We start from the raw sequence: 13,725 nt of genomic DNA on the forward strand, positions 1-13,725 counted from the left end.
GCGGGAAGCAGCATCAAAATCGGGACCACAATACGCTTGTCGCGACTGTCAGTCGCAGCTTCCCGCTCCAGAGTAGACCCAAAATGAATGGGCCTAGTCCAGAGGGTGCTCAGTGAGCCGCGGAATTCGCCTGAAGAAAGGGCAGCTTGCTTCTTTTCAAAATCGCAGATCGCTAGCAGTCTCCATAGACCACCATCCGCACCATAATCCGCCGCCTCAGTGCCCGTGTGAACGAGCCCTAAGGGATTGGAATGCATAAGGACTATGTGGTGGTTGTTTCACTTTTTGTTTATTGCATTTTTTTCCAAAAATAAAAAAAACAAACCCTAGCAGTATATCAGATGATACAGCGAATACGTTAGATCGTTCTGCAGAAGTTACTTATATTAAATAACAAGAAAGAAAAATAATCAAAACCTGTTATAAATCCTTGGTAAAGTCAAATCCTAAAGAACTAAGGGGGAATATGGCCACAATGTGAGTCCCCAAGAAACCAAATCTCTATAAATTTATCCACTCCGTTATGTAATTGAGCTGTGAGACGTTTCATAGCTTGCAGGCCTTTGTGCATAGATGGAGGAGCTGTTTGTCTCCAATGTAATGCAGTCAAGCACTTAGTTGCCATGAAAATATGGAGGGGGCGGGGGGGGGGTGTTAGCCTGAGCAATATCTTCTCAAAGGTTCTGAGTCCCCAAGAGGAAGGTGGTCAGGTCCAAGGGCTTCTGAGCATCAAACAAACTGGGAAGTAATTTGGCAACTCCAGAACATATGATACAAAGAACTATCTAGGGCGCTGAACCGCCAACACAGCGTTTCTTTTTTATCTTTTTACATCAAATCACTTTGGAGATTCTGGCTGTAACTATCATCAACTAGATGTCCGCTCGATAAGTAGGAGTACACAGAACCTAGTGACCTAAATAGCTTGTACAACACGGACTGCACAAAACAACTGGGACATCTTACTCTCATGTACACATGTTTATATACTTTGCAGGATTGCAGACACATTGAACGTTCCTGCTGATCACACTTTTGGGATTCTGCATAAACCCGAAAAATATGGTAAGGATTCTTTTTGAATGTAAATAATACACTTATACATTTCTTATCTCTTTTAGACATGTTTTAGTAATCTTATGTGGAGTGAGCAAAGTACAAAGTCTGAGTACTACTCACAAGACATAAATTACGTTATACATCATTATCTATGTTGTCAGATAGCACGATCTACATGTGTGAGGCTAAGGCTCCACACAGCGAATCGCTGCAAAACATGCTGCAGAAAAGACTGCGGTGGAAGAAGAGTTTCTGCTCCTATTATACCTATATGGATAACGCCTGTATTTCTGTAGGTATAAGTGACATGCTGTGATTTTTCTGCAATGTGTGGATGGGTTTAGTTAGAATTCCATCCACTTTGCAGGCAGGGCAGGGCGTCAGCGCATGGCATAGTCGGGCAAGTGCCGGGGCCCACAGAGCTTCTGGGGTCCCCCCGGCACTTGCCCGCCCCAGCACTTGCCTGTCTCGATTTCAGCTCCGACGGACGCCAATGAGCTGAATGCATAGGAGATTAAAGCAGGAGCTGTGAGCTCAGCTCCTGCTTTAACGCTGCGGCCCGGCTTGCGTGTGTAGGCACGATGTGACGACGTCATCACGCCTACAACTATGTGAATGGAGTGAGAGAGCGGAGAGAGGAGCGGCGGGGGAGCGATGGAAGGTGAGTGTGTTTGTTTTGTATTAAACATTAAGGTGGAACATAATGAAGGGGACCCATGAAACTGGGGGGCAAATGAAGGGGAGGGGGGGAATGGCATGACACTGGGGAAAATGAAGGGGGGGGGACGGCATGACACTGGGGCAGAGACGGGGGGGACATGAAACTGTGGGCAGATGAAGGGGGGGAGAATGGCATGAAACTGGGGACAGAGATGGAGGGGGCCCAATGAAACTGGGGGGCAAATGAAGGGGAGGGGGGGAATGGCATGACACTGGGGCAGATGGGGGGGTGGAACAGCATGACACTGGGGCAGAGACGGGGGACATGAAACTGTGGGCAGATGAAGGGGGAGAATGGCATGAAACTGGGGACAGATGGAGGGGGGGATATGAAACTAGGGGCAGAGGAAGGGTGTATATGAAACTGGGGGAGAGATGGAGGGGGGGCATATAATTTACAGGTGACTGTACGAGGATTGTACTGTGTGGGAGCACATGATAAATGAATGAGAATTGGCGGAGTCAACATAAAAGTGGGTGGGGCTAAATTTGCAGGGGCACATTTTGCCCCTCTTTCTACTCTTTAAAAGTTGGGAGGTATGGCGTTGGTGACGCCACACTCCTGCATGACGTCACTCGGTCATCTGCGACGCACAGTGTCTCGACTCCCCCGCCTCCTTTACAAGGGGGCCCACTGAGGCTCTGTCGCCCAAGGGCCCATAAAAACCTGGAGCCGGCCCTGTTTGCAGGTACTGTAAAACGCAGTGTTTTTGCAACGTGGGGCCTTAACCTGTGGCCAAGGCCCCACGTGGCATCCAGCAGCAAAAAAGCTCTGCGGGAAAAAACGGCTGCGACACAACGTGGTTCTTCCCACAGTGCTTTAGACAGAAAGTTTGCAGAGGTTAGCTTAAGCTGCAAGTCTGAATATGAACCTTGAGATGAGAATACCCCTTTAAAGAGGTTCTGCAACACCAAGAATCATAATTTACAGAAGTGTAATCTACGTATGAATTCTCAAGGTGGCCATAGACTTTAGATGAATGTCAGGCAAACCATTAACCAAAATAGTTAAAGGGAACTTGTCTCATAAAATATGCAGTGCAATCTGAAGGCAGCATGTTATAAAGCAGAATGAGCTGAGCAGATTGAGATATAGTTTTTTGGGAATAGATTCATCCAGTAGTCTAAAATGCTTTATTTCATTTATATCTGTGATCCTTCTATATTATTAAGTGAAGTCGGGGGCCTCTCAGTGATTGACAGCTGTCTGTCTGTCTTTCTATTGTTACACATGGAGGTCTTTCAGTCACTGGGTAAGTGTGCTCTCTTCTCAGCATATAAATGAATAAAATACAAGTTATACTGAGTCTATTCCCACTAATCGACACAAAAATCTACTGAGCTTATCCTACTTTATAGCATGCTGCTTGCATTTCATTTTTCATGTGACAGGTTTCAATTAGCAGGGTTTTCTGAGACCCCCACAGTGTTGCATGCTGATGACCTATCCATTGGATGGGTTATGAGTAACTGATTGGTGGGATCTGACACCTGGACCCTACACTTATCAAATAATCTAGGTGACCCCAGATGCTGAAAGCTATACAAATGGATGGAGCTGGGAGTAGCTTTGTTCCTATTCATGTAATAGTACTGTATTTACTCAAATAAGAGCAGAGCTGCTTGCAGATCTGTACATCTCTATGGCCAGGGCCCCACGGGCTGGAAACGCCGCAATTTGCCCGTGGCGGAAACGCCGTGGGAAATATCACGGCATTTTACAGTACTTGCAAAGTGGATCGGAGTCATGCGAATCCCATGCCCACTTTGCATTAAAAAAAAATAAAAAATTGCAGCACGGACACACTGCGATTTCCAAAACCATTGCGGTTTTGAAAATCGCAGCATGTCAATTATATCTACGGAAACGCCGGCAGCTTCCCTGTAGATATAATTGTACCAGAAAGTCCGCGGAGGAAAACTCTGTGAACTTTCTGTTCAAAGCGCTGCAGGAAGAACCGCAATGCATTCACGCAGCGGTTGTTCCCAGTCTGTGGGGCCTTAGGCTATATCTTCCAGCACCTACAGGCATCCAATTCAGCAGATTAGTGCTTGGCCCTCATGACAAACCCCCCAATTCCATATTGATGTCCTAGCCTGCTTGTAGATAGGTTATCGATATGAAAAATCTGGACAGATTCTGTATATTCTGCATGGAGTTTTCATGGTTTTCCTGTGTACTCCAGTTTCCTCCCACAGTCCAAAGACATACTGATAGATTGTGAGACCTACTGGGGACGGTGACTGATGACAAAAGTGCTGCAGAATATATTATGACTATATGAGAGAGCAAAATAAATAATGAAGTAAATGGGGGGATGAAAAAAATGCCCCAATCCAGGTATAGTTTTTATCTTACATTCACACTATTCACAATGCGGCATATAACCTGTCACTTTTGATGAAATGTCAATACAATGACTGCAATCCCTAATTTATGTAGTAGAAATTATTTTCTTATTGCATCACCGTCTTCTAAAAGCAAGAACTTTTTTTTATTTTTCCAACCACAGAGTTAGTAATGGGATAATACAATTTTTTTTTTCTGTTTTACTTCATCCGAGACACTTTTCTGGAAGGGGGCATAGCATGGGCCTTGGGCTCCATCAGATTTATAATCTGCATTAAATAATGTACAGCTATTTTGATGATTCGACAACAGTATTTTTGTGACAGCTGTGAAGATTCCAGTTATTGTATTGAAAGTAGGAATGAAGTGTATGATTAAAAACTTCCAGGTCTCTTCTTTTAGGAGTTGGCGATATACTTCACTACAGAGCCCCCAAAAATTATCTTCGTGGTAAAGAGAGGCAAAGGGCCATGTTGGCAGCTGTACAACAACGCTTGAAGAGAGCTAACCATCATAACTTTACCTCCTTAGTGGAAGCGTTCAGGCATTATGACAAGGTTCGCTGCAGTACCAATTGTAAAGCATGAATATTGTGTGTCCTTGCTAAAATATATATAGAATTAGCATTGTACATTGCTGGAAGTATTATTGACAACAAGAGAAAGAAACTCTAAGGTATCAAGCCCATAGCAGGGCCATACACGCAGGGTTCTGTGGATGTGCGTGCCGTTCCTTTGGCCCTATATTGTAGAGTCATAGGCACTCTGTGTGATGCCATGTGGTACCTCTACGTATCACTATATTACAGAATTATAGAGATTCTTCCACAAATAACATTTAGGCCTTTGTCCCAGCAGTCAGAACCAAAGCAGTTACAAGAACAGAAGTCTGCAAGTCCCTGAAGTGCCCTATGTAAATAGAGCAGTAGTGTACATGCCAAGCCACAGCGCCATTTACTTGTTTGGGACTGCAGAAGAATACTCTTCCTGAAATACCATACAAGTGATCAGAACAGTAGCCATTCACCCCTTCATGATCACAAGAACAGGGGTTCTGTATCCGTTGTTTAATGTATATGGCAATGCCGAAGATGACTGAGCAATGTGCTTGCTTGTCTCTGTCATTTCCATAGGGAATGAAAGGAGAAGTAGCATCCATGCTCAATTGTGACTGCATGGCATCAGGAGACATGGGGATCCCACAATCAGACACTTATCCCATATCCTGTATATAGGTGATAATTTGATATGGTGAAACAACTCTTTTAATGCTCGGTTCACACTAACTTATGTGTTCCCTCCAGAAGGAATCCGCATGAGGACCCCCCCTTCCGGAGGGAATACAAGTGCAACTGCAAGCGGTGTGCAGATAAAGTGCACGGACCACATAGACTATAACGGGGTCTGTGCGCTTTAACTGCACACCGCTTGCAGTTGCGCTTGTATTCCATCCAGGGGGGTCCTCATGCGGACTCTTTCCGGACAGAGCACATAGGCTAGTGTGAACCGACCCATAGACTCTTCCTGTACATGTTAGTATTTGCATATAGCTTTTCTAAATGTGCAGTAATAGTGGTATGCATATATATATTCCGCCACTCATTATGTAGTCGTTATTAGTCTCATTTTTTTAAAAAAATCACATTTTCTATTCATTTTAATATATTTTTCCTTAGAACGGTGATGGAAAAATCGATAAGGATGATTTGAAGAAGACCTGTGACCAGTTTGGCCTCAATGTGGACCCTGTTCTCCTGGACTCATTGATTGAATACTGTGATGTAGATAAAGATGGTTTGATTAACTTCATCGAGTTTGCAAACTTTCTCAACTGGAAAGATAAAATACCAATAGGAAACCAAGGTAAGAATAATAACACATTATCCATTCATGTTCACATGAGTTCAGTATTATTCTACACAAAAAATATCACCATAAGGTACAGGTAAGAACTACACACAAATGGCATAGTAAAGATTGGTGAACTGGAATGATCTCATGAAGTACACACTCAACAACTGAACAGATCCCAACTTTGGCATAGTTAAAGTCAACTTATAGGAATTACAGTGTGATACAAACAAAAGCAAGTAACTACAAAGTAACAACTTTGCATTTGTACTTATGTATTTTTTTTTATTTTTTTTTTATCGATTCGTGTACTCTACTCTTCATGGAGAAAGGGTCTGGATTCTAAAACATAGGGCTCTTGAGCAAGAACCATATATGGATCCCCCAGTAACACACACATACATATACAGTGTGTATATATATATATATATATATATATATATATATATATATATATATATATATATATCTCTCTGACACAAGCACAGCACACACATTGGACATACGTATATATCAGACACTATCCATGAACATATCATACAAATGTAGCGCATACACATGGAACTGACAAGTGCAACACATACATCCACACTCACCATACACATCAGACACCATATCATGCACTTCAGACACACACTACACACATACCAGTCATGTAAGGCACAAAATGATATTACCAACATACTTAATTCACACTGCTATGAGCCATTCACGTCAGCTACACATATACACATCAGACATACCCCTCGTACATATCACATATGATGGACACAATTCAGATACGCATTATACACATTAGACACACGCCATACATCACACAAGTAAAGCATACAAACAGTTCATATGTTACTGATATACTGCACAGTTATCAAATCACTAACATACTTCAATAACATTGATATAACCACACACCAAATCCAGGTGCTGACTACCTGCAAACATAATCTCTCAGATTGGAAGCTCCAAATATACTCCATCCACTAATCCTGCTAAAACAGTCACCCATCAAAATGGAACTAGTTATGATCCCACTTGCAATCCATTATTCCTAATGAGAACACGGCTGGGAAGGGACCCCCTCCCCTCTGGGACGCTGTGCTTTACTATGTGTGCATAGATGATACCTGTTTGACCAGTCATATAAATAATAAATATAACAATTAAACATTCAGATAACTGTACAGATTCATTATAAAGACTTAAAAAGACACTTCTGTAGTCTCACTTGAAGGTCACTTGAATCCTCAAGATCTCATTTTGGAAGAAGGCGCATCAGAGAAGACACTCAGGACTCTTTCAAGGGGAAACCAAGCTCCTGACTTTTACCAAACTTCATCCTCTAGGATCAATGCAGCTGTTGGAAGTCCAGGCTCTTCCTGTAAGTGCTAATCTTCTTCTAAATCCAACCGAAAATCCCGCACAGTATGTTTTGTCCATGGAACAAGAATCTTATTGTGATGTTTAACTGACTTTGTTTCATAAAGACAAACTCTACCCGTCTCTAGTAAGATGTCAGATTGTTTTACTTTTATAACATATAAAACATATTTCTTTTTTGTTGCCCAGCCACTCAGACCTACGGCATTCCAACTATTCGAACAGACCTTGCCCCTCCTAAATTTCGCAGGATCAGTGACAGAACTAATTATGGGGATGAGTCAAATGCTTTTGGTTTGCTGTGTCCATCCATCTTCACTCAACACATGGTCTACGAACGTGATGTTTTTAAATCACGGCCAAAGGAAGAGGTAAGAGTAGACTATTGTAACTTTGTTGTGCTGTAGTTTTGGTTTTGTTGTTGTCGGCGATCACTGATTTCAGCATGTACTAATCACTGTGGACACTTATGTTCTGGGGATAATATCACTCCTTAAGGAGTGAGTACCTTTACAGGCTTTTGGAGACTTACAAAGCCATTTTTGCTCCACTGGGGGATTATGGGAAATAATATGCAAATCTGTTTTCCAGGATGTAAATAGGAAAACAGTGCCTCTGCTTGCTGCCCTATAGGGGTAACCCTCTTAAACATCATGCATGACTTTTTCAGTAAGCCTATTGCTATGATGCGAGGTTTAGCCAAACCAGTAAATCTATTCCAAAAGTGAACAGAATCCCAGCTGAGGACAGTGCTGTATCGATCTGGTTGGATCTCATCAGCACAGCGTAGACACTTAAACATGAATCTCCTTTTCATAGCATCTGCAGCATTAGACAGGTTAGGGTATGTTCACACATCAGTATGCCATCCGTCCGTTTGAATTCAGTTTGACACTTCAAAACGGACGGATACACATACTGATCTCTACTCTGTTTACAATTGCTACTTTTAATCCCCTTATCTGTCCTCTAGGGGAAGGAGAGCGTTTGCTATCAGCATAAAAAGGTGTCAGTATACAATCAGTATGTGCATCAGTCCGTTCTGAAGTGTCAAACTGAATTCAAACGGACGGATGGCATACTGATGTGTGAACATACCCTTAGTTAGACCGGTTTTATATGAGAGTTTACTTTGAGCTGAGTAGGGAGAGTTATTGGGCCTGATTTATTATGAGGTGAATTTTTTAAACCACTTTTCAGACTTTTGTTTGTGTGACTTTTGCACTAAATTCATCAAGTTTAAGTGGAGTATTCTTGTGCAGAGATATTACGACTTGTTGATACACCCATAAATACACCTACGCACCATCTAAACTACCGTATATACTCGAGTATAAGCCGAGTTTTTCAGCACAGTTTTTGTGCTGAAAAAGTCCGCCTCGGCTTATACATGAGTCATTACGGTAATTCAGCAATATTATAGTTACAGACCCGGCATACAGACACTGGGGCAGCCGCAAAATAACGCGGCGTATAAGATCCTAACTCTCATTGAAATCAATGGGCGCGTATACGGTGCGCAAACTCTCACACGCCGTATACGTGCCACATCACGTGGCACGTTACTCCGTGTGAACGCACCCTCAGAGTGAAATCCACATTTCACCATTTTGTCACCATTCAGATTTTGTAGCTGTGTGGGCAGATACTCTGAGCCCTTGATGTAGCTTGTGGACGCCAGAACACCTTTGGTGAATTGTTGTTTCTGGCACAGTCGATTCAACGTTCTGGAAGAATTGTATTAAGTTATTGGCTGTGCCAGAAACATCCAAATGGAAAAGTGGAGGTGTACCATTTCTTCTGATAGGCTACATTTGGCAGATCTTCCTCTGTCTGTGACATAAGCCATTGCTTTAATATGTCGAAGTAGGAGTGGTCACTGACGGTATCCTCGGCAAAAAGAAGGGAGCGTAGACTTTTTGCTTGCTCATTGTACAGAACACATATACTTTGGGTCTCTCAAGGCACTTTTTTTTAGGTCTCAGATTCTAACATTATGGCAATTGACCTTCTCATTGTGGTAAAAGGTAGGCTCGTCGCTGAGCATCAGCAAATTAGTGAATTCCTGTCAATGCAAAAGTCCCAGCGTTTTGGTTTGTAGTTGGGCTTTTCTCCTGAAGAAGTAATCTGTGTGGCTTACAATACAGATATTTTAATAGGATATGCCATAGTGTACTTTGTGGCACGTGTAGTTCCATACTAGTCAGCCTAGGACTACACTCATACATGGCTCGAATCCTGTTTACTGACTTTATCAAAACCGTGGGTGTTCAGGACTTTTACATAAATTCTCAGTGGTTTTCAATTGCTTCACCCAATGCAAAATGCACTTTCTATGTGGAGCAGTTTACCAAACTTAGTTGGAAAGTTTTACTGTACTGTCACCAGAGACCCTGTTCATGCAAGTACCTACACACAAGAAGTTTTCTTGTTTTGTCACTATCTTATGTCACACTATGGAAGCACATGTCACCTTTAACTCTTGAAAAATTAAAACTGTGCTGTGATTGGATGCTATGAGCAACTGATGATAGGTTCAACCCTGCGTTCGGGTTTTCACTTGGGGGTCTACTTGGGGACCCCCCGAATGGAAACCTAATCCGTTAAAAAAAAGCAGTTACGTTCAGAAACCTGTGGACCCCATAGACTATAATGGAGTCTGTCAGTTTTCCACCCAAGAAGGGCAGAAAATGAAGAGAGAAAAGCGCTGCTTGTAGGACATTCCTCTCTGCTCTGCGTTAAAAAAATGGAATGGGGTACAGAATCCCCGAGCGGAGACCGAGCTCTGGTGTGAACCTAGCCTAAGCCAGCTATGGTTTAATCACTGCTATCACTACAGGCCGTTGCTTTTGCACCATTCTTTCTGAATCACCCTGTATACTTAATGGGGTTGTCTCAATAGATAGTTTTGGAGTTGCTATGAGTCAAAACTGACCTTCTGGCAAGCAACTGATATCACAGCTGAAGTGAAATGTAGTGTTAAGTAGTGGGAAGGCTATTCATATGGATAACTGTCTATGTAATACATTGACAGCTTGAGTCTGCCAGAACAGGAGCAGGTTCTACAGAGTAGATCTTGGTCCTTTCTTATAGAGGATGGGAGGTCCTGCATTGAGGACCATACTCTATAACGTCTATATTCTCCTAGTTCTAAGACCATACGCTAGTGCTCAAAAATAGTTTAGCTCTCAGCTTATTTCTACTTATTTTGCAGTGGTGCTGATAGGTGGAGGTAGTTTAAAGCAGAGATATAACTTAAAGCTCCTGGGCTCCAATGCAAAATCTGTAATGGGCCCCCCACTTACCAGCTGTGATCTATAATACTAGTGGCTTCTTATATTGTGCAGGGGCCTTTGGGTCCACTCAGGCTGTAGGGTCCTGTAGCGATGGCTACTTCTGTGCCCTCTATAGCTATGCCCCTGCTCTAAAGGCATCCCGCTAGAGCTGGTGATAAACTCTTTGCAGATTTTTATATGCCCTGTCAATTAAGTTATTCCAAATCCCCAATAAATATGACTTGCTGATTTACATTCACCTCTTTTTCAGATTGCCCAGATTCTACACAATATTGGTGTTAAGATTCCAGATAATACTTTTGAGGAGCTGTGGAAATTGGCTGCAATAAGACACCCAAAAGGAGAAGTTTCTGTTGAGACGATGAGAAGTGTTTTAGATGATGTCCAGACTAACGCTGCATTGTACTCAATTGCTTGAATAGAAAGGTTTATTCAGTTTGTCATTACCCTGGAAATACATTGATGAGACAATTCAATATTGTATTGTTAAAGTATCCTACATGAATCTTATGAAAAATAAGTTACTGTATATGTACCTGTATGGGTAACAGTATTTCATTTTCTTAAAATGCACATTGTATTATTGATATCATGGATAAATGTTGAGGCCTCGGTTTAAAAGGTTTATTATTGAAGCGCTCCCTGTTTTTTTCCCAACCCTGTTTTTACATAGGTGGCTCAGTGGTGTCCGGAGAGGGAATCTTATAGTTTGCTATATCCGGCAGATATCAGGTCCGGCACTGCTACCATAACCTACCTTCTCACTTGTCTATTCTCACTGTACTTTTCAGGTAACCTAAACTCAGACTCAGTGGATTTCTTTGAAACTCAGAACAAGGCTGTGCATTTTGAATCTGAGGTTCTGGTTCACTGAAGAGCACAGTGAGAATTGGCAAGTCCGAAGGGAGGTCACATTGGGCAGTGCTGGACCTTACAGGTAGAGGTGTGGGGATAAAAAAAAAAGGGGAACTGCTTCTTTAAAATCTACCTTACAAGTCCAGGCTATCACATGAGGTATTATTTTTTATTCGTTAGGGGTGTAGACTGAACCTAATACAATACCACTGACCATAGACATGAATGCTTCTCTTAACAATCTCAATTATGTTAAAATGAACAATCATTGTTAAAGAGGAACCTTCATGTCCACATCAGTGTGTGGGTTTTATATACCCCTAGAAATCCAAGTTGAATTCAGGCTTTCCCAGTATGTGCCCTGATGGTGGAGATATCGGTGCCATTTATTTCGGAACCAATATCTCCCCACTGTCAGAAGGGCGGGCCTTGGAGCCTATTGTTATTGCTCGGCTGTGAGGAACGCCCCCTGACTGTACTCTAACATAGCCTTATAATGGAGTGTTCCTTAAAGTTCAGTGTCATCAAATGGTGCTTATTTCTAAGCTATGGAAATCTGCTCCACTAGTCTGTTTGGTCATACGTATTTTTTGTCACCTAAATGTTTTTTTTTTTTCTGTATTTTTGCAAAAACAAAATTACTATGAAATGACTCTTCACTATGAGGAGGTTACTGTTTTCATATAACTCTAAGGCTGCATTCACACAGAGTAACGCCAGGCGTCACTTGTGTGTAATTTGTGTGTCTTTTACGGCCGTCATAAAACGTTTACATAGAGTTCTATAGGAAAAGACGTCCGTAATTTACTGCCGTCATTTACGGCCGTCATTACAATGACGGCCGTAAATGACGGCCGTCTTTTCCTATAGAACTCTATGTAAACGTTTTATGACGGCCGTAAAAGACACACAAATTACACACAAATGACGCCTGGCGTTACTCTGTGTGAATGCAGCCATACAGTGGTCCATCTGAATTTCACCTCTGTATCTTACCGTGTAATTGTCAAGTGACTTTTCAGCTGTCCTGTGCCTACATAAAGAATACCAGTATTTTGGACCATTATATGACTTGTATTCTGCATTTATCACTGTCTCCTCCCCCTTCCCTCCCCATAGACTTCCATGGGCAGTAACTAACTTCAGCGATTTGATAATCTGTTTTCTCTCTGCCTCTCTCAAGATGGATTATGCAAGTAAATGGGGGATAAGTAACCAGTGCAGGAGACAGGGGAGGAGTCTTATAATCCATTTTTCTGTAATAATATGTATTACAAAGTTTCTCATCATTTGTTTGTATTGTTGGTTTCTGGAAAAAAATTGAATGATCTTTTTTTCAGTCAGGAGTTGCTCATGAATATGCAAAATATTTCTGGAGCACATACTGTAGCTTAGAGGGGTCAGTGCTTGTATTTTAATACTTGTCAGGATCTGGGGGTGCTGGGTGGTTGGCAAACCGACTCCAAGGTCCAATGGTTGAGTTTTATTCGGTCCAACAAACAGTGGCATGTGCAGTACCAAAAGAAAATACAAAACAAATACCTGCCCATAGTTGCCTCACCTAGAATAGAAGGCAAATTCAGATTTGCCTGGATCATCTCCAGCAATAGCAACCTCTTTGGTGGCTTTCCAGCCAAGTACTGCCAAAGCCTGTTCTCCCAGCAGACTTCTTATACCTCACTAACAAGGCCAAACCCAAGACAGCTGGGTTGCCGTCTGAGTATCCACAAGGTGTGGACTGGAGGAGATGGGAATGACAAGTCCCACTACCAACCTATCTGCCATTCCTGAAAAATCCAGCCCAATGCATGGCACTTAAAAAATGCTCAGCAGACAAAGTTGTCTGCTGAGAACAAACTTTTCAGGATTTTCTCATCTCACCCACCTGAGCAGTCTGGGTGAGATGTACACCCCTTTCAGCACTTTACCAGCCATTGACTTACATACTATATGAGAGAAAGCCATCCTTGCGATTCACCAGCCCTGCTCAACAGCAGAGCACCCAAAATCAATACAGCATCTATTCATTGCAAGCCACGAATTTTCCAAGATCTCTGATCAAGTTATATTCTGTATTATTTCTGCTAATTGGCTGCAGCACACAGAAGTTTGGTCCTGATTTACATTATAATTATTATTACTTTTTTACATGAAGAAAATTTCATCTGAGAAAATGTATTTTCCATTCATGTTATTTCTTGCCCTGTATGCAAATAAT

General features: G+C 42.1%; 1 protein-coding gene across 1 annotated transcript in view; it reads left to right on the forward strand.

Moving 5' to 3' along the window:
* Positions 1-11,070, forward strand: part of EFHB (EF-hand domain family member B) — a 44,189-nt gene extending 33,119 nt beyond the window's left edge. Inside the window, exons 8-13 of the mRNA XM_075272241.1 lie at positions 998-1,065; positions 4,532-4,686; positions 5,805-5,991; positions 7,199-7,357; positions 7,546-7,727; positions 10,903-11,070. Coding sequence (XP_075128342.1) covers positions 998-1,065; positions 4,532-4,686; positions 5,805-5,991; positions 7,199-7,357; positions 7,546-7,727; positions 10,903-11,070 — 919 coding nt within the window. The remainder of the gene's footprint in view (positions 1-997; positions 1,066-4,531; positions 4,687-5,804; positions 5,992-7,198; positions 7,358-7,545; positions 7,728-10,902) is intronic.
* Positions 11,071-13,725: the final 2,655 nt, after the last annotated feature.

Source organism: Leptodactylus fuscus, chromosome 4, assembly GCF_031893055.1.
Source record: "Leptodactylus fuscus isolate aLepFus1 chromosome 4, aLepFus1.hap2, whole genome shotgun sequence".
NCBI classification, from domain to species: domain Eukaryota; kingdom Metazoa; phylum Chordata; class Amphibia; order Anura; family Leptodactylidae; genus Leptodactylus; species Leptodactylus fuscus.